Source organism: Anastrepha obliqua, chromosome 1 (assembly GCF_027943255.1).
Source record: "Anastrepha obliqua isolate idAnaObli1 chromosome 1, idAnaObli1_1.0, whole genome shotgun sequence".
Taxonomy (NCBI): domain Eukaryota; kingdom Metazoa; phylum Arthropoda; class Insecta; order Diptera; family Tephritidae; genus Anastrepha; species Anastrepha obliqua.
Window position 1 is genome coordinate 135869154 of NC_072892.1, and position 21687 is coordinate 135890840.

Below are 21687 nucleotides of genomic sequence, written 5' to 3' on the forward strand. Positions count from 1 at the left end.
TGCATAACTTTTGAAAAAAATTAAAAAAAAAAATCTGTCACGGTAAAACTTAACCAGGGCAACTCTGAAGACAACGCATATCTAATTTTTGCTTTCTGATTACCCAGGTGGAAAAACCGTGACCAAAATGGAGACCTGTTTCGTTTGGAGGTGGACGTCTTCAGCGCCATTTCAAGGTCGCGGGTGTTAATTTTTTTCAAAGTCAAAACCATTTTTTAAAAGCCAAGACATGTACCTTTAAAATAAAAAAAATTTTTTTTTTAAATATTCACAGGATTTGTCACAATCAATCCCCAAAAAAACCCTTCATTTCAGGGCCTCGAGACCAGAAGACCCCCTTAAGGAACCTTTTAGAATGGTTGGCGGTAAAATGGCCATCCCGTTGCGCAGGCTGCTACTTCTGCTCCTATGACGATATTTTGTTTTTGTTAGTACAATATTTCGAATTTGACTGGTGGACGACAAAAGCACATAAGCAATTTGCTTGATCGCTATTATAAAAAAAAAATTCGAGGAGAACTTTGACTGACACGTCATTTCCGATATGTTTAACAAAATTTAACTTGTTTTAGTGTCATGGCATTCGTATATCTCTAATACAAGCTACATTTCTGTTAAACATATCCCAAGTGATGTCAGCCCATCAGTCGATTCTGTCAAATTCGCTCAGAGCCGAATAACGGCCTGCCACATAAACCACCTTTACAAATCTTTTCATCACGACAGTCGGTTCTACGTAACCGGAACGACCCGGATTTATATTCGGCGAAAGAGTGTCACTTCAGCAACATTCCCCATATATATGTATGGGGAATGTTTATGCTGCTAAAACAACAACCGTGTTTGTGAGTTTATATTTCTTTCGCCTATTCCTTTCGTTTACAAAATTTCCGAGGTTGAGCTCACTGCAAATTCGGAAGGCGCAATCTCTTATGCTATCATTCTTGGACGGTAACGAAGACAATGAGAGAATTGTAAATGGATTAGAAAAAATGTGTCAGTGTAGAGCTCTAATCTATGCAAATCAGTCACGTGTAAACGTTAAGTTACGCTTCAATTTGAGCAATCTTGCACTCGCTCATGCTTGAAAAGTTTTAGTACTATTGTGAATGTGGCATTTGCAAAGAGTAAGAGAAGTTTGGTTGTTTGAAACAGCTGCTGGAATTTTCAAACAAATAGTTGTAGTCGGACGAACCTCTCAAATGCAGCGTTTATGAAAAAACAATAAAAGATGGCGAACTGGGCTAAAAATCAGCCATCTGGTAGTACAACTCGTAGAAAGTGGAACTTGGAAGGTAGTTAATATATATTTGTAATTAATAATTTTATGTCTCAATGTTATTTTAATTAGATCGCACTTCATTAAACAATTTGAAGTATCATATAGCTGCGGAGGGTTGTTCTGAGGTGCAGTATGACTTGGCCAAACAATTGTTGGACAAAACAATCGGTATGTTTTACATGAAATTATGTCATATCATGACAAATTATAAATTTTCACTATATGCGTTTTTGTATAGAACAAAATGAATCTTCGTCAAGTCAACAAGCAATACACTGGTTGCTTCGCGCAGCACAGCAAGGCCACGAAGACGCCACTAAGCTGTTACGACAATGCTACGACGAAGGTTGTGGCATCACCACCGAAAATGAATCTGAGGTACGTTGTTGTTTATCAATGACACCCGGTGAGCGTGCAGCTCGCAAGGCCGCACGTGAACTATTCTCCTGCTTAGCCAATGGTGGTGAACATATAACACCTCGTCAACTAGAGCGTAAAATGCGCGAAATTTATAATCTTCAAAAGAAACGACGCCGTCAAGGTTATTCAGTATCAACATCAGAAGAAGACACCGAAGATGAATATGCGTATGATCGGCATGCGCCACTAACAGACGCTGCGACTATTGGTAACGGGCATGTGAACTTGCCCCAACGCCATCGACAAAGGCAACATAGACGCCGTGTTGCTTCGCACTCAAAAGAGTCGTCACCATCTTCGATTCGTGTTATAACGGAAGAAAATTTGGTATCCGCCGCCATCAATTACGCAGCAGGGCGTATGCCTGCAGTAAATGACGATCTAACACTGTCTGTGCCTCACCCAGCGACATTGGATCATGTGCCATGCTTTCATCGGTTGCTATTCCATCCAATACTATTCTGTACTATACTTTATCACCGTTTGGTGAATTTTATAGCTGCGTTTCCAACTACCATACCGCCTAGTGTACGCATGGGCTTACTCTTTGTTTTATACTGGCTAATGTCAAGTGGAAATCTTACGGTGCTCGTACCAGTGATATTTTACTATCTCTGCTTAGCTATTATGATTTGCTCTACATGCAAAATGCTTAAAACAAAGCAAGATTTTGTTGATTTTCGAATTTGGTCCGGCTTGTTTCTAAGCTACGGGGATCACAACGTCGAGGCGGACCTTTCGGAAAATCTATTTTTAAAGAATAACCTTAAGCCCTATTTGTATTTCTTTTGCGCATTCATAGGAAACTTAATAGTATCGCCGCTAATAGCTAACGGTTGGCTGCCACATTCTGAATTAACTATTGCATCATGCATTTTTGTTTTTGCATCGCTTATATCGTTCATGTACTCATCAGGCCGTAGATTTCCTGACTGGATTGTGCTAGTTTCCTTTGGTGTGAACGTGCTCGCCAAATATCCATATGAAATGGATGATGTAGTTGCAACAGGTTGGCGTTTTTTGGATCTCAAAGTACCTACATTTTATTCCTTTGTCATTGGCAATGGCATTGAGTTTTGCTTAAATTGCCGCACTGCATTATATCTGCTCATTCCGGGGTTCTTGGTCCATCTTGCTTCACGCAGTAATTGGTGTGGCATCTACACACATCTCATACCGCATTGCGTTACCTTGAGTTGGCTACAATTGTGTATCACAACCTCACAAAGCGCTACAATGTTCGGCATGGTAAGGGCAACGTTAGGTTTGGCAGGCATTTTGCTCTTCTTGCCTTTATTTGGATTGGTTTCGTTGTTGGTTCCTGTATTTGTGGCTATTGATTGGATGGGCTTCACCGACCAGGGTATACGTTTAGGCAGCACAGTTGCAGCGGCCATACTCGCTTTACTCGTATCTTGCTTTTTGGCATTGAATCGCACTACACAGAAATACGTGACCGTTGTTCAGGTAATTCTAATTATTGTTTCACTAATACATATGTATATGTATATAGACATATCGTTTTTTCCCAGGTGATTGTTTGCATTATGGCTGCTTGCATACTTACATTTCCCTACATGACTGCAAATTTCAAGGACTCACCGCGCTTTGCCAATATAATATCACTCGATAAACATGCATCTATAATTGATAGCGTGGATAATGGCCAAACTGTAGTAGAAGGAACAGATGCTATTCGTAGTCATGAAGATGATCACATACCACACATCTCGGGCCCGCTGAGTTGGCATCGTTTCTACGCACTTTGTGGCCAACCAGCAAATGAAGAACATAATAAAATCAAGACGCAACTACGATGCGCCCACTTGGAGGGCATGCCCGTTGTATGGACGGGCAGTGTAACTAAAGTGCAAATCAGTCGTGTGTCCAATGTGCGGGCCGAGTATATAAATAAATATTTGCCAATGTGGTTAAGTCGTTTGGTACGCTGCTTTTATGGTACACGCCTAAGCGATCAATTTCAGTGCGGCGATCAAGAGAAGGAACCTTATTGCGTTGATATGCAACGTTTACTTCAGCACAGTGAACTGCAAAGTGCGTGCTCGTTGCACCATTGGAACTCATATGAATATGAAATACGTGTGCGTATGCCAACGCAAGGTTTGCTTAGCAAGAGCACTAATATTGTCCTACAAGCTAGCCACAAATTTGGCAACTTTACACGTTCCTTAATGTCGGGGGATCGGCTTCAATTCTATGGCACGCTGCAAAATAGTCGACTGCTATTGGATAATAACGTGCGGGCTCGCGAAGATTATATTTTGGGTGCGTCACATGCACGCATACAGTTATTGGCTGTTAAATGTTTGGTTTGTGGGGACGAAACGCTAAAATCGGTAAGCTTGGAACGAAAGTCACCCTTAAACGCACGAATGCGCGATCTAAGGCGCGGCATTAAATACCTGTTGAACGTATTGTTGAATCCACTTATAACATTCAAATAATTTCACATCGCATGTGTGTACGTACATACATACATACAAGTATATGTATGTATGATAATACGTAACGTCTTTTCATCTTTAAATAATGTTTATGCTTTTCTCACTTAACTACCATGACAAATGAAATGTACCAGAACACAAATATTGATGTACTGTAAAATTTAAAATAAAAAAATTATATATATACAATATACATGTAAAGAAAAGAATGTATTTATTCATTAGAAAGTTGTGTATATATTTTGAAAAATCATCATAAAAATATCAGAAAGAAAATCGCAGTTTTTTTGTTTAGATGGTTTAGTAAAAAATTGTTATCATTTGGCCTATGCCTAGTCGCGTAACGTTAATACGAGTGTCGTTTGAAAATTCCGTGCAAAAATTAAAACTACTTAATTGTTTGAGGCAAACCTTTTTTATTTTTCAACATAGTTTCCTTTTAGGCATATATACTTTGTCCCACCAAAAGGAAAATCACCCGACTTCCTCGATTCAAACGAATGAAAAACACAAAGAAATAGGCCGATCTGGCTGAAACTTGGCATGTGTTCTTCCAAGAGATGCTACTAACTAAACATAACCTCGATACGCGCCAGTAGTGCCATCTCTTTGACTTTGCACGAACTTTTCAAACAACCCTCGTATGTGAGCGAGTATCTGCTTGTTGTTGTAGCAGCACAAACATTCCCCATATATATTTGGGAGGAATGGTGCTGTAGTGACGAGTCTTGGCCAGTAACGTAAAACCGACTCGTGGGGGCGTACGTAACGATTGGGGCAACGCGAATTCAGATAAGGTGATAGCAGTAGTATAAAAATAATGCACTTACAACTTTTCATTTAATTAAAAATATGCGCACATAAATATTAATAAAGAAAAGCAAGAATTGGGCGAGTTTCATAATCTGAGCAAAACTTCAAAATTACTTCCTCAAATTTTCAGATGTAGAATGAACTTTTACGCCAACAATTTAAAGTAATTAGTGTGGGTCCCTCAGCAAATTAAACAGTCGACGTTTTTCGGCTAACTAAATATAGAGCAGTAAGTATTCCCATCGAAGTCGAAGTAAGTATTCCTTTTCTGCAGTTGATACAAATTCTGAAAATTGTCTGGGCAGAATCGAACAAAATATCAACCCAACTAATGAACTACTAGCGCTACAATATATGCAGAAAATAAGGGGTGAAGTCTAAGATCCTTCCTAAACATTTCATGCACAATAGACTGATGTATCATAAATTACTATTCAAACTTGTAGCCAAGAGTTCAATATTTTCATTTGCTTCGATGACCGGCTGGGGCCTGGAGAAATTGTAGGCAGCAAAAATTACTCACCACGAAAACATGCAATATGAAGGCATATGATTTAACTTTTTGTAAACAAAAAAATCTTATTTTTTTATAATAGAATCTGGCTTAGCCATGAACGATAAAATGGAGAATTTAACTTAACAACCAAAAATTTCAGTAAAGGTAAATTTATGGTAATGTTTCGGGACAACGCACACATTTTTAAATTAATCTAAGCTGATATGTCTTTTACCGGTTATTGTACCCTAGCAAATTACGACACTACATTGGTCATCTTCAATGCCATCATAATACATTGCCTCTTTGAAAAACTACTTTTTTATTTCACTGCGATTAAAAAGTACTAAAAATCATTCATCTATACTAATATTATAAAGAGGAAAACTTTGTTTGTTTGTTTGTTTGTTTGGTTGTAATGAATAGGCTCGAAAACTACTGGACCGATTTTAAAAATTCTTTCACCATTCGAAAGCTACATCATCCACGAGTAACATGGATTATATTTTGTTTTGGAAATAGGGCTCGAGATATAGGTCAAAACGTGGACCCGGGTAACCTTCGGATGTGTATGTACAATATGGGTATCAAATGGAAGCTGTTGGTGAATGCTTTAGTCCAAAGTATTTTTCATGCCGCTCCGTGACTAGGGTCTCGCGATAGAGACCAAAACGTGGACCCTAGAATGTGTTTGTACAATATGGATATCAAATTGAAGCTGTTGGTGAATGCTTTAGTACAGAGTATTTTTCATGCCGTTCCGTGACTGGGGTCTCGAGATATAGGTCAAAACGTGGACCCGGGTATCCTTTGGTTGTGTATGTACAATATGGGTATCAAATGAAAGCTGTTGATAAGTGCTTTAATACGGGGTAATTTTCATACCTATTGATGACTAGGGTCTCGAAATATATGCCAAAACGTGGACCCGCCGTGTCTTTGCACCGAATTAAACCAAACTTACACACATTGTTAAGTCGGTATTGAAGATGGTTTCCGTATAGTTTGGATACCTATTGGTAGATACGGTCTCGAGATATAGGTCAAAACGTGGACCCGGGTAACCTTCGGATGTGTATGTACAATATGGATATCAAATGGAAGCTGTTGGTGAATGCTTTAGTTCAGAGTATTTCCATCCATTCCTTGACTAGGGTCTCGAGATAGAGATCAAAACGTGCACCCTAGAATGTGTTTGTACAATATGGATATCAAATGAAAGCTGTTGATAAGTGCTTTAATACGGGGTAATTTTCATACCTATTGATGACTAGGGTCTCGAAATATATGCCAAAACGTGGACCCGCCGTGTCTTTGAATCGAATTAAACCAAACTTACACACATTGTTAAGTCGGTATTGAAGATGATTTCCGTATAGTTTGAATACCTATTGGTAGATAGGGTCTCGAGATATAGGTCAAAACGTGGACCCGGGTAACCTTTGGTTGTGTATGTACAATATGGGTATCAAATGAAAGCTGTTGATAAGTGCTTTAAAGCGGGGTAATTTTCATACCTATTGATGATTAGGGTCTCGAAATATATGCCAAAACGTGGACCCGCCGTGCCTTTGCACCGAATTAAACCAAACTTACGCACATTGTAAGTAAGTATTGAAAATGGGTTTCGTAAAGTTTGGTTGTAATTCGGAGCAGTGGCAACGGGTACAGCGTTCTTTTGAGCCAGCCATAATGTCGCTTACTTTTTTAACGCTTGGGGCGGAACTGAACTGTCAAATTGACAGTGTGAGTTACAATGTGTCAATATTTCTTTCTGATTTGGATGCCATAAGGAAAAAACGTAAGTGCAACATGTAAAAATTGTTTGTGAATTTTTTTGGAGTGGATTTTGGAACAGTGAATAATTTCTTACGAAATTTGAGAATTTAATGTGAAATCCGAATGAAATTATGTGTTCGTGGAAAAAACAATTTTTTTCGTTTTTTTTTTTTGAAAAATATAAATGGATAATGGTTAAAAAAGCTCCAATGCTTAATAAAACATATAAATTGAAACGAAAAATTCATGGATGATCAGGAAAAAAGACGATTGTTTATTCATATGCGTTGATTTGAAATTTAAAAACAATCTTCTTTTTTCCTGATTTTCAATTTATATTTTATACAATATTTACTCAAAAACAAAAAAAACAAAAAATATTGTTTATGCCAAAGCGCTTGAATAAAGAATAAAGAAATAAATAATATGAAAATCATATATTTTCTGTTCTAAACCATATCTATTCTATTTTAGTGTGCCCAGCGAAGGGGGCCGGGTTTGCTAGTATATAATACTTGTATGACAAATGAAAAGTTCTATAGAAATTTGATATTCATCGATTCGTCTTGCCCCTAGAAATATGTAACAGTCGCAAAATGGTTTCTCGATAAGCACGTCGGATAGACCTATGAAATGATATTAAAATCAACCAAGAGTGTGAACGTGTAAATTATGTAAATGAGTAAAGGAACTACCGTAGTAACGGTACAGACAAAAATAAGCGGTCGTAATAAAGGAACATACGAGTACAGGTTTATAATAAAGAAATAAAAAAAGTGGAATACCCTAGCATTTTGGGGGTTTTCATCACCCCATTTAAATTATAGTAAAAAAGGAGAAATATTATATTTGTAAGATTCATAGCAACCCATTTATATTTGCCATTCGTTTATCTTTGTATACATAATTTTTTCAAATGAAGTAAAGCAATCGTAGCGTTTACACGTGCGTTTTAATTTTTTAACATATAAAGGTAACATAACCTTACAATGTTTAAAATTTGGCCCTTTGCTTTGATTTTAAGTGTGAAGTTTGAATTTGAAAGAAATTTCACAAAAATGCACTTGTTATTCAAAAAAACAAACTTTCAATGCCGACAACAGTGTAAATCAATTAACTGTATGCTTAATAGAAGGCTTTCAAATGAAAGGCAATACTGCTGTTTCCGTGGCGCCGCAATTTAATGGCGGATTCTTATAGAACTCGACAAAAGAAAACGAAATGAAGAAGTAAAATTTTTATATATCTCACTTAGTTTTCAAGTAATTTAATGTTAAAGTTCTCTAATGTAGCGAAAAGTTGGTGTTGCCATACACCTGAAATAAAAACGAAGTTCGTATGCAGAGATGTTCAGTAGAAGGTTCATTGTAAAACTGCAATATTTTTTGCTCTAATTTTAAGTTGAGAAATAATTTTGAAAATAAAAACATACAACTCATTCAAACTTAAAAACAATGATATTAAGCGTATCTCAAAAAATAATAAAGTAATTAAAATTAAATTAATTAACACAGTATTTTTGCGTAGAACTCCTTTTCGCGTGGGCGGCCTTCGGCTGCGCTTCAAAAAAATAACCCTCATCAGTCCAACTCCGGCTACGCAATCCACAGTATTTTTGAGTAGAACTTCTTTCCGTGTTAAAACCATTGAACCCAAAATTAAAACATCATATGCGTGTATGTAGTAAGGAGGCACAATAACCGCCATCCCCAACATTAACACTAAACTTGAATACTTAATTTTTGTTCATATTTTTGTTTCATTTGCAGGCATCCGGCAACACCATGCTGTTGTCATTCCAATCTTCTTCTCATTCGCGTTTAAAATTGGAAAGTGACTGTATGGACAAATGCATTTGCATTTTATTTCAATAAAAATAATTCGAATATAAGGATAAAAATAAGTAAAAAACACGCGTGTGAGTGTATATTTCGAGAATTTTAGTGAAGTGTTAAAAAATATATAGTGTAATGTGGCAAATTATAGTGAAGTTCCAAAGGGCATTTTGAGACTTTTTTATTCAATATCTCGAAAACTAAGCGAGATATCAAAAAATTTTACTCAATCATTTCGTTTTCTTTTGTCGAGTTCTATAAGAATCCGTCATCAGATTGCGGCGCCACGGAAACAGCAGAATCCCCAAATGAAGTACTTGACGAATCTTCAGTGCCATCCCGCGAATCAAATCGCTCCTAATTTTTTCTCGTTCATTAAGTCAGAATAACCCGAGACCAACAAATTATATACATATATTTGAAATGTAGATGTCAAGAATAATCGATTGGTCCAAGCGAACAAATAAGAGTTACTATAAAAATAGTACGAAACAGTTATTATGAAAGACAACACCAGATACTCCGTTTTTGCTGCACAAGTAAATGAACAGACCTACTATGAAATAGAGCTTTTTAGTACTTGATGACTTTGACAGTTCTGCTTGTCATTGCTGTACGTTCATTTTATTTTGTCATTTGCTGTACGAAGATAAATTGAAAAGTTTTGCGTGCGGCTGTTGTATTTTGTTATTCACATTGTCATATCAAATCAACGATTGAATCGCGTATAAAAAGCAAAAACGCGTGTGGCAAACTATAGACCAATTAACGAAGCGTACTTAGAGCATCAAAGCACAAGCAGGCACTCGCATACCGCTTATACAATACATACTTACGGACTCATTTAATTATTCGTAGATTACACAGCCAGTGGTGACAATGATTCCAGCAATTACTTCAAATGACAAATTTCACAATGTCATTATTAGTACGGGAAATATTCTTAATTTGAACAATCAATTAGGTGGAAAATCGACCGAGGAGATCCTTTACGGCTTACGATTGACCTTACAATGCCAAGGTGCGGCTGCACAAGTGGAATTAATCGAAGCAGATGGTCGTGTGCTGCGAGCGACTGAAGAATTAAATCAGAAGCTAACCGAAAACGATCGTTCAGAAATTAGTATCGGTGCAAAAATATTTTTAAATAAAAATTCTAGTGAGTATATTGACCAAGCGATAAGAACATTGCTGCAGATACTAAAGGTACAGCACGTGGACAACGTAGTGCTTGCGTATCATGCGAAAGTTGAAGACGATGTTTCACAAAACCATAGTAATGAACTTAGCACAACAGATGCAAACCCAAATGAAAATGCAGATCAGCTGAAAGCGCTCTGGTCATCACTGGAACAATTTGCCGAACAAAAACAAATAACGCAATTGGGTATAGCTGATTTGGATATTGAACAACTGCAACGACTGTATGCTGCTGCCAAAGTTAAGCCGACCATAGCGCAAATAAATTTAGAATCATGTTGTGTAGTACCACCAGCACTGAAAGACTACTGCACTAAACATGATATACAGCTGCTGACACATAGCGATCCCGAAGTATTACTGCCCGATGAACAGTTTATCGTGCCCGGGTACCAGGTTGATTGGGCATTGCGCTATCAAGTACATGTACGCTGTCGCGGTGTAATCACCGCAAAAGGCTACATTCTAGGCGCTAGCAAACAAAATCAAAGGGACAAAATTGAAACGGTTTAATTGCAGTAATTTATGCAGATTAGAAATCGACGCAGGCGGTGGGCAATAGTATACGTTATTTGTGTGTGTAATGCTCATATGTAGGACGAATGTTTCCGTGATAGTGACTGCATTGGTGGTAAAAAGGCTCAGCCAAAGTTTTTATATTGGCTGCACCCGATAATATCATGGGACATCAAAAATGTAGTAAAGGGAATTGATTGCCTTATTGGGCTCAGCGTGCTAAGCTTTATCATCTTTATCATTATTGCAAAATATCATTGGCAACACAATAAACATAGGACATCTGAACTTATGCGGAAGGAGTGACATGCGAACCCTAACAATGTACTTACATATATATTGTTATATACTATTGTCTAATTTATATTTAAATATTACCTTTTGTACTTTTATTGAGGGTATGCAAAAACCGACAAAATTGTTGATTTTAACAACAGTTAGCACAGATAATATATGAGAAGTATTTAATGTAATTAAAGCTATATTGAGGCAATACGTTCAAGCAGCCTGCGTTTATATAGGCCTGCAAATCTAACTCAAAAGATGAGATGTTTAACAAATGTACATATATCAACTGCAAAGAATCGGCAACAAAATCAAAACAAAACAAAAACAACTAAAAAATACACTTTGCTAATTTACAAATTATTAAGGAAGAACGCCCGATTGATTTTTAAACTACAACTTAGCTACAGTAATAATAAAACGAAAATCGAGAAGTGTTTAGGTTTTAAGTGACTGCCTCGGATGGGAATATGCTTAGATACTTCAATAAGTGCCAGTCCGTTGTGATTGAATCGATGAGTAATATGTAATAAAAAAAACAATATAGTTTCCTCATTTATCACTTAAAACCAGTAATATATGTACATGTGTATTTATAGTAATAAGAAAGATTCAGACACTTATGATTTTTTATCGTTGAAAATGCCACAAGTAGGAAAATTGCAATTTTATTAATATTTTATATTTTGTTTTAAGTTTGAATTGTAACCTAAAAATAAAAACTATCCAATATAAATAATAACAAATATGAGGCAGCTGCAAGCTGTGCGGCTGCATGTACCATATGTATGTGTGTAGGTATGATTTTACTGTATTTATATTGTATGTTTCTAACTTGTAATGTAATTACATGATTCGCTGCAATTTCACAATAAAGCATTTTTTTAGTTAAAAATAAATTAATTACAAAAAAAGCAACTACAAACAGATTAGAAATAACTCTTATTTAACTCTTATCTATTTGCTACTCGCAAATGTGCGCTACGACCAGCAGTAGGCGACAGACCGACGACCCCAAAAGTAAAGTTTTCCGCTATCAAGCGTTAACTGATTTTTTGTTTTTTAATTTTCATTTTACTTTCCTCCGCACATCAATAACAGGAATTATATATTTCGGTATGGAATGAAAAAGCTTCTCATAAAAAAAAGAAATATCTGCCGGTCGGCGTCGGTTTGAAACTGTAGGTCCCTCCATTTGTGGAACAACATCAAGACGCACACAACAAATAGGAGGAGGAGCTCGGTCAAACATCAAAAAAAGGGTGTATGTGTCAATTATATGTACATATATAACATATGTATACTCGTGGCATATATTAGTTTGGGGACAAAGAAATCCTTTAGAAAATTTTACGCAAAGGGTTGAACACTCCGCTGGACACCTTGTTTAAAACCATCGGTTGGGCACCCGGTTCTGATCTTTTTTCGTTCTGTTCGAGTATCCTTTTTAAAAGGTTATATCCAAAAATCGATAGAAAATTAAATTTTAGGAAGCCACCTTGAAGCTCAAATCCTTAGGAATAATATGTAGAGATATGCTAAATGTTCAAAGTCGAAAAAGTCTGGCCAAGACCCATGCACCCCATAGAGGGTTAAACTGTTTATGGTCGATCTTTAGCTCCTGGGCGATGTCACGATTACTAGCATTCTGGTCAACTCCGTTTATTTCTGTGATTTTATCGATATTTTCGACATTGTTGACATTTTCAACATAAAAAATGCAAATGAACGGAATCAACAAACCAAAATTGCACGTTATTAACTGTTACAGTATCGGCATTAGGGGTGGGACTATTAGAATAAAAATTATTCGAATAATAAAATCTTTTATTCGAGAGGTATTCGTAATTCGAATAATATTTATTCGAATTTTTTATTCGTTTATTCGAATAATGCTCTTCGAATACCTCACTATTCGAATAGTTTACTATTCGAATACCTCACTATTCGAATACATCACTATTCGAATACTTCACTATTCGAATATTTTTGGTTAATATTTATTTAGATTAGCGGACTACTAATCGGTTTATGTACAAGTGCATGCACCAAGAGAAAGGCCAATGTAATTTTTATATTTTTAAAAGCATTTTCTCCCTGATGTAAATGAATATATAGTGAGGTATTCGAATAGTAAGGTATTCGAATAATGAACTATTCGAATTATTTGAAACGAATAGTATTATTCGTTTTATTCGAATAATGTTTATTCGAATATTATTCGAAAATAGTCCCACCCCTAATCGGCATCATAAACACCATTCACAATTTCAGCGCCCCCTCTTGAATTTTCGCCTTTATCAAAGAAAAACTGCTTTTCTCTTTGTTGACTTCCAATATTAACACCCTGTAACTCACAAATAAATGGAACAAACCAAAAACAGCAAACGAACTTTTTTAGTGTGAAATGATAACGAGCATCAACTTTAGATTGTTTGATCGATAATTTCATCTATCGAGAAAATAATGGATTTATTTTTCCACAAACTAATATAATTTTAAATATAGGCAAAGCCATGAATCTGATATGTATATGTCTGTGCTAACTTTTACATATTCGCAGTAGGCGAAAAGGTTTAGCAATCACTCCTCCCCGGCAAGCAATAGCAAACCTCCGAATGTAATTCTGCTATGGTACGGCGGTAGCACCCTCACCAATTACTTATTTTCCATATTCATGAGCGGAGTTCTCCAGGAACACCTTCGCCGCTCTTCTTATTTCTACAGATGTGCGCGTTGGCGGCGCGCTTAGGTGATCACTGCAGCTGCGTCTCACCTCATACCTGCTAGACAATTGGTGCAAATCTATCAATTTTTCCTAGTGAGTGTGACTACCTAAGCCAGGTCGATGCCGGGTATCTTCGGACAAACAACCTGAATTTGGAGATTCTTGGAGTAAGCTCTGATTTATCATAAAGTTACTGGCCCACCCGAAGAGACACAATGAGATAGTGTCAATCTTCAATGATTGTGTTCCGTCGGCACTGAAGAGATGAGTGAGCCTTTTCAGCTGAAGTCAAAGTCGATGATGCACAAATTTCAAAGGTAAATAAGTTACTGGGAGTCACTTTCGATAGTTTGCGCTCCTTTTTGGCGCATACAACCGCTATTGGCGCAAAGGTCCAACACTTTAACCACGTTTTCAGATCCCTAGCCGTTAGCACCTGGGTCAAATACAAAGAAACGTTCCTGGCCACATTTAAGGGGACCCGGTGGTCTAGAAATTTCAAAAAATCGTTTTTTTTTTTTGATATTTCGAAAGTTAGTATCTTAATGGGGGAAGCTGGTCTAGAGCGCAAAAAATGGGCATATTTTATGAATTTATTTTGACTCAACAAAGGAATCAATCGAAAATCTGTGAAATAGGTTTAATAATATAGCTTTCATCGTACAAATGCAAAATTTTTCGTCTGAATTAATTTCAAAATGGCCGCTGTCCAGCAGTTCTCCTAAGGCGCCTTTTTTTCTAGTGGGTCCATTGCCGAAGACGTAAACTCCTTAATTTTTGTCCTGGATCAAAAAATAAAATTTTTTTAGTTTCTATATAACAACAGAAAGAGACGTACGTAGGATTTTTTCGATATTTTGTTTTTTCGCGAAATGGTGCACGTTTGAACAAAAAGTTACAATTTTCACTATAAAGAACGACATAAAATTGTTGATTAAAAAAAAAACTATGTAATATAAATAAAAAATCCTACGTACGTCTCCGGAGAAAGGTATTTCGAATGTATTGTCAAAATTTCGTAAGAATCGGTAAAGATTTGTTCGAGTTATGTCTTCGGCCAGTTTAAAAAAAGTGATTTCGAGAAAAACGCGTTTAAAGTTGTAAGTAGCGTTCGGGGCATACCTGCCGTCGAATGAAAAATTTGGGCATTTAGACATTTTTGCTGGCATCCCTCATTTGGTATATTATTTCTAAGACCCTAAAGCACCTTTTAAGACAAAAAAAATTTTTTCGATTTTTTCAAAATTCTAGACCAGCTTCCCCCCTTAAGAATATACTGTGAAATTTTCAATATGATAGCTTCTACAATCCATTAAATAAGTAGAGAGCGGTCCGCGCGCTCTGTACCTCAAACTTTAAGGGGACCACTTATCAGTGGCTTAAAAAAAAGTGTTTTTTCTCAATTTCTTTAATTATTGAAAAAAGTGCTTTTTTTCGCTATTTTTTTTTTTCAAAGACGGTGTTAAATAACATTAAAAAATGTTTTTTGTTTTGTATTTTGTTAGTTAATTTTAATTATGTTTATATAGATTATCGGTTTGAAACGACAACTTTCGTCGTTTTTTTTAATCTTACACGCCATTTTCAAAAACATGGCTTTGAAGGTAGACTCACACGAGGGACGGTACACAGGCCTATAACTCCGAAATCACTTTGAATTCCGCTTTAAAATTTATCCGCTGAAATTTTAATATGTTGTTCACAACATCAATGGCTAACGCTCGTACAAGAATCATATTATTTCAACTAATTCGTATTTTTTAAAAAACTAAAAATAAAACCCGATTTTTAGAGTGTAAAGAGTGTTTTTTCATACAAATTAATATTTTTTTTTGGTTTTTGTGTTTTAGATAAATAGAAGAATAAACGGACAACGCCGTCCAGGTCTAATTTTTCGGGAGGTCAACTTCAGCGCCATTTTTAAAATTATTAAAACTAAAAAAATTTTTTTTTATTTTTTTATTTAAAAGAAGTTAAATAAGATCCTAAAAAATTTAAAAATCGTTTTTCATTTTTTTTATTGTAAGAAAACTTCCTGAAAATACCCTAAAATTTTTGGGCTCTAGACCACTTGAATCCCTTAAGACAATCAGTCGACCGGTTTTAAATTATGAAGCACCCATCCGGTGGCCAGGGATTTGTGTACAGAGTGGATAACATTACAGACCATCTGGACTCCCTCCTTACGTCCCCATTACAACAACTACGAGGTGTGTTCAAAAAGTATCGCGAATTTTGTGTTTTTTCAAAAATTATTTATTTATTCATTAATATCTATTTTGTCTTCTTCAAAGTAATCCCCATGAGATATTATGCACTTGTGCCAACGTTTTTTCCAATCTTCGAAGCACTTCAAGAAATAATTTGTTTTATCTTGTTCAGCTCCTCCTTCGTTGCCGTCTGTATCTCGTCAATCGTAGCGTAATGTCGTCCTTTCATGGACCTCTTCAGTTTCGGGAGCAAAAGAGATTCCGGGGGCCAGATCTGGGGAATTAGTGTGTTGTTTTGGCCAAAAAGTCGCGCACAAGCAACGACGTGTGAGCAGGGAGACAATTTTTGTTCTACCACAAATCCGGGCGTTTCTGACATATAGTATTGCTTCACGCAAATTGCGCATAATTTGCAGGTAATATTCCTTATTGACCGTTTTACCCTGTGGCAAGAACTCATGATGCACACCGCCCCTGCAATCGAAGAAAACGGTAACCAAAACTTTTACATTCGACCGAACTTGGCGCGTTTTTTTCGATCTTGGTTCGTGCGGCAGCTTCCATTGAGATATTGAGTTTTGGTTTACACGTCATAACCATAAACCCACGATTCGTCACCAGTTATGACCCTCTGGAGCAAATTTGGGTCGTCGCGGACAGAGTCCAACATCTCATTAGCAATGAGCAGTTTTGGTACGAATTTTGCGGCCACCCATCTCATGCCCAAATCATTGAGAAAAATCGAATGGCGCGAGCCAGTCGATATGTCTAGGTCCTCAGCAACTTCTCTAGCGGTGATTCGACGATTGGCCAATACCATTTTCTTCCCTTCATCAATTTTTTCCTCTGTAGTTGAAGTGCTCGGGCGTCCGGCACGCTTTTCGACGTTCACATCTTCTCGGCCTTCTGAGCACATTTTGTACCACCGATAAACGTTGCTTTGGTCCAAAGTAGCTTCTCCGTATGACACAGTCAACATTCGGAATGCATCCGGACACTTAATTTCGTTTTTCACACAAAAATTTGATTCAGGTTCTTTGATCCATCTTTTTGAATAGGTAAAAATCGAAGTCGAGTCGATTGCAAGCAAAGCAGTTGTCAACAATTAACTGAACATTCAAAATGGCCGAACTCGTCGGCATGAGTTCCAACATATCGCCACAAAAAAATCGAAATTCGAATATACGTAACCTGCGAAAATTCAAAATTCGCGATACTTTTTGAACAGACCTCGTATACCGTTTTGAAAATCATTACGTCCATATTAAGATGACAATAACAGATAATTTTAGTATTTACAGAAGCCAAATATCGAACCAGAGCACCCAAAAGTTATTTCTAACCAGGTTCGCGTTGTGATACACGTTTGCGAACCGCTGCTCTAGACTGTATAGACATACTCGTACATACCTGCATACATATATCATGCATATGCGTATTAAAATCTTTTCTCATAGGTTTTGTTCTCTCTACAGGTTTATCTCTAAAGTGGCTTTTAGATTTATGATGAAAGTCCTGTCCACGGGGAAATAAACTAATTTCGATGTTTCTTGGCATTGTTTAAGAAATGTTGTCGTAAATCAGTTCGTATTTGACAAATTAATACATTGGTGGAATAACAATATTTTTTTCTTAGCACTTGGGATTTACAAAAAAAACTTATAAACAAAAGCTTGCTGTTGATTATACTCTTGCCCGTTGTGTAGTTTATTAACCAAATATAGCCGATAAACGTTGAATATTATAATTTCATTGTATAAGAAAATATTAAATCTATTTTTCACCTCTCAAAGGTTAACTAGAAATTTTGGCAAATAAAATCTGAACGGGTTTAAAAAAAGTAAAGAATTATATAGGGTTATTCAATAGGTGCGCTTCAACTTTTTTTCCGATAGGGAGGGCGAACGACGCAATATTTTTGACGTGATAACGTCTTATAATTCGATTTAACAGGCTGCACGCACGAAAAAATGTGTCGTTACCTTGCTCATTAGTGTTACCTTGCTCATTGCCGTTACCTTGCTCATGTGTCGTTACCTTGCTCATTGCCGTTACCTTGAATGAACTGCAAGCGAAATCTTGCTTTCTCCTACTTAAGTGAGCGTATATGTGTATGTATATGCGCATATGTACATATATAAATTCACTTATTTGTATTTGCATATGCCTTCTTATTGATTTTTATTAATTTGATTTACTTGAAAAATTTAAAATAAAACCAAGTTTGTTAATAATACCTGTTGTTTTAATGTTATTATTATTTTTTGACGTGATAACGTCTTATAATTCTATCTAGCCGGCTGCACGCACCAAAAAATGCGTCGTTATCTTGCTCATGCGTCGTTACCTTGCTTGAACAGCATGTTATGTTATGTTATGTTATGTTATGATATGTTAAAGTATATTATGTCATGTTAATGTTAACTCATTCTCTATATCCATACAAAATATCTATCAAACAAATAAAATTAAAATTTTCTTTTGAAAAATGCAACCATTCAATCAGTATTTTCTTATGACGTTATCACGTTAAACTATCGTCAGTAAACCGACTTTACAGACAACCTCTTTTTTTATTTTTCGCTTGTCATTTGTAAACTTCATTAGTATACATTTCATCGTGGAACGCTACACACTTGAGCAACGATTGCAAATTGTGCAAATTTTTTATGAAAATAATCGTTCTGTTGCTGCTACTTTAAGAGCAGTACGGCCATTTTACGGTCCATTTAACAAGCCGTCCCGTTTTGGGGTTATGTGAAGTCATTGGTCTACAGTAACAAGCTGGAATTTCGGCCGATTTATGCAAAAGAGTGGTCGAAAATTGGACTTCGTAAAACGTGCACGCGGTGGTCATGCAAAAGAAATCGAATTTCATACTTAAATGTATATGTTCAAACTCGATAATAAAAAAAAAATTAGTTAAAAAAGTCAAACCGTTTGTGTTTTATTCAAAAAAGTTCAAAAGTTGAAGCGCTCTTACTGAAAAACCCTATATAAGTTCGGATGCAACTGAACTTTATATACGAAATACACGTTTTAGTGTCGGAGTCGTCGGAATGTCAGCAGTCTCCAGGCATTAATAGTGACCATTAATCACTGAATGGTTTGCTGTTTGCAAGAGCTATTTGAAACTTGGAATAAGTATATTTAAATCAGCCATGTTCCAATAAGAGATTATGTAAATTTTGTGTTGTTGTTGTTATTGCAACAAGGTAAAAAATTCTCCATACATTTTTGTGGAATATTCCTATGGATCTACTGCAACTAAAAGGATTTCCAATAAGAGGTTTTATTTTGATAAAAGATCAATGGTTTCGTTGCTTGTGTGGCACGTAGCGCCGTTTTGTTGAAAATAAACGTTGTCCAGATCAATACCATCCAATTCCGACCATAAAAAATCGTTAATCATCTCCCGATAGCGCAATCCATTCACCTCTAACACCTGTTATTGGAAAACCCTTTACGTGCCATGCTGCTAGAATCGAACGAATCCAGAAAGTAATCTCTTGCTTTTAGGATCTTATCCCTTACCTATGAAGCGCGATGCTTATTGATTGGCTTAAAATTATTGCAGAACAGGAGGAGTCCTTCATTTTCGATTTGATCCGTGGTGCTTTTCACTGTCCAGTGCTTCCTAAAAGCATTTTCTTGAATATTCCGGCCAGAGCTCTTCGTAGTTTTTGGTCCCCAAAATCTCGTTATGCTCGAAATGCTCCTATTACTAGAGCTTTAATTGAGTTTAATGTGTTTTTTATGAAGAATTTTTTCATGGCAGAGGTTTGTCATTGCCTGTCGAGGGGCGATCGCTATTAGAAAAACGTTTTTCTTCGTTTTGGTGTTTCACCGAGATTCGAACCTACGTTCTCTCTGAATTCCGAATGGTAGTCACGCACCAAGCCATTCGGCTACTTGTAAATAGTTTAATTGTACTTTCTTTTTTCGATGCCTATTAACTTTAAAATATTATATGTCTACTTAGCCTATTAGAATTTTTTTATATTCGTTGGCTTAATAAATAAATAAATACCATATAAATTAAAATTACAAACTTTGCCCAAGACTTATAAAATTCTACAAATTTACATCAAAATTTCAAACTTTTTAAGCAGAAAATATTTGGGTACGCAGTTTAATAGACCAGTAAATTTTAATACACAAAAGTGCAAGTTTGAAGCGGCTTAGCACTCTCGTGGATATTTGATCATTTCTATTCCTGGCGGTGTTACGCATTTTCTTCATGTAAAAACAAATGCCAGTAATTCGTTATGAAATTTATAAAAACAAAAGAAAAGTAGTCAAAACTGGTAAAAATATCGCGTTGCTGATTAGGTGCTCCCAACTGTATGTAACTGTGTATGCACATATTTGCTTTTTTACTAAAGCAGTTCTAGAATTTGTTATTTTTTGAAATCGCTTAAATTCATTATTTTAATACTTATTTCAAGAGGTTTTGGTATCACTTTAGCCACTTCTCTTTCAATGTCACTTAGCCGAGCTCCGCCGCCAATTCGTGATGCCCCTCTTGATGTTGCTCCACAAATGAAGGGACTTACATTTTTATGCCGCCTCCGAACACCTGTTGTTGTTTTTATGAGGAACAATTTCATGGCGCTCACCATTGCCCGTTAGTAAAGGAAATGTTTTCTATCATTTGTTGTTTCATGCCCTACCGCATAGTAGTTATGCACAAGCCCATGCATAACGGCTGCCTGTGAAAAAGCTTATCATGAAAACATTTGGCATTCGGAGGCGCAAACCACAAATTTGATGTTGACGAGCGAAGGTTGTAAATATTTCTCTACTTAATTGCGTCACATGAAAAACAAACTTTTCCATTTCTACGTTTGTCTAATTATAACAAATATTACGTAGTCTCCTAAATTAATTCTATGCTTACAATATTTCCAGTTGAGTAAATACGTACCTATGGATGTAATATGGTAATTCCAATTTTATTTGTCTAAAACAAACAGATATTATCACAAATTTTGAGCAAATTCGCAGATTCGTAAAGTTATGAAGCATAAATTGTAAATAATTCAAGAGTAATTTATTTATTTTAGTGTATTTGAATTCTTTTTGATGTAGATTTATCGCCGCTGAGGCTGGACCAACTGTAGGGTGCATGAGCTTTATAATTCAACTACAAATGAATTTCACTGTAATGAGTCGTTAGCCTTGATTAGATAGTGATGACTTGTAGAATTTTTGCCAAACAACAACAACCAGCCAACAAAGTTCATATCATCAACCAATATAAGTAAATAGGCAATATGACGAATAAAGGCATTTATACACATTCACATATGAATTTGCTTACACATAGACACAACATACATATGAACTTATATATGGACTCGTACATACAGGTATGGAGTGGTTTTTTGACATTAAAAAAGTACTAAAGAAACTAGGTCCATTTTGGGACTGCCGCACAGTGAAATTGACGGGTACGTCCATTGTCAAGTATGGAACTCGCCCTCCATTTTATGGGCGAGCGATTAAAGAGACTTACAGTTTTATGCCGCTTTCTAACAGCAGATAATTTTTTCAGAAATGCTCAATAAACATAATGCAACAATTTAGTCTCGTTAACGAGTAAAAAAAAATTTACAAAAGAATTTCCTTTCGTTTCAACGCAGAATTAACGAAACA

The 21687-nt window shown here is 36.1% G+C and overlaps 2 protein-coding genes across 2 annotated transcripts; both read left to right on the plus strand.

Moving 5' to 3' along the window:
* The first annotated feature begins 1145 nt into the window (after positions 1 to 1145).
* Positions 1146 to 4364, plus strand: LOC129236268 (wolframin). Its single transcript, XM_054870549.1, has 4 exons — positions 1146 to 1295; positions 1352 to 1450; positions 1521 to 3169; positions 3235 to 4364. Exons 1-4 carry the CDS (start codon positions 1232 to 1234, stop codon positions 4165 to 4167), a joined length of 2745 nt encoding a protein of 914 aa, XP_054726524.1. The 5' UTR covers positions 1146 to 1231; the 3' UTR covers positions 4168 to 4364.
* A 5342-nt stretch (positions 4365 to 9706) lies between these two features.
* LOC129236269 (glutamate--cysteine ligase regulatory subunit) lies at positions 9707 to 12002 on the plus strand. The gene has a single exon (XM_054870550.1). The coding sequence runs from the start codon at positions 9970 to 9972 to the stop codon at positions 10801 to 10803; it is 834 nt and encodes a 277-aa protein (XP_054726525.1). The 5' UTR covers positions 9707 to 9969; the 3' UTR covers positions 10804 to 12002.
* Positions 12003 to 21687: the final 9685 nt, after the last annotated feature.

What these genes read in the sequence shown, in the direction of transcription:
- LOC129236268 (XM_054870549.1), top strand. Translation starts at nt 1,232, where the DNA reads ATGGCGAACTGGGCTAAAAATCAGCCATCTGGTAGTACAACTCGTAGA. An exon ending in TAGAAAGTGGAACTTGGAAG is followed by an intron (nt 1,296 to 1,351) that starts GTAGTTAATATA and finishes TATTTTAATTAG; the next exon opens with ATCGCACTTCATTAAACAAT. An exon ending in ATTGTTGGACAAAACAATCG is followed by an intron (nt 1,451 to 1,520) that starts GTATGTTTTACA and finishes GTTTTTGTATAG; the next exon opens with AACAAAATGAATCTTCGTCA.
- LOC129236269 (XM_054870550.1), top strand. Translation starts at nt 9,970, where the DNA reads ATGATTCCAGCAATTACTTCAAATGACAAATTTCACAATGTCATTATT.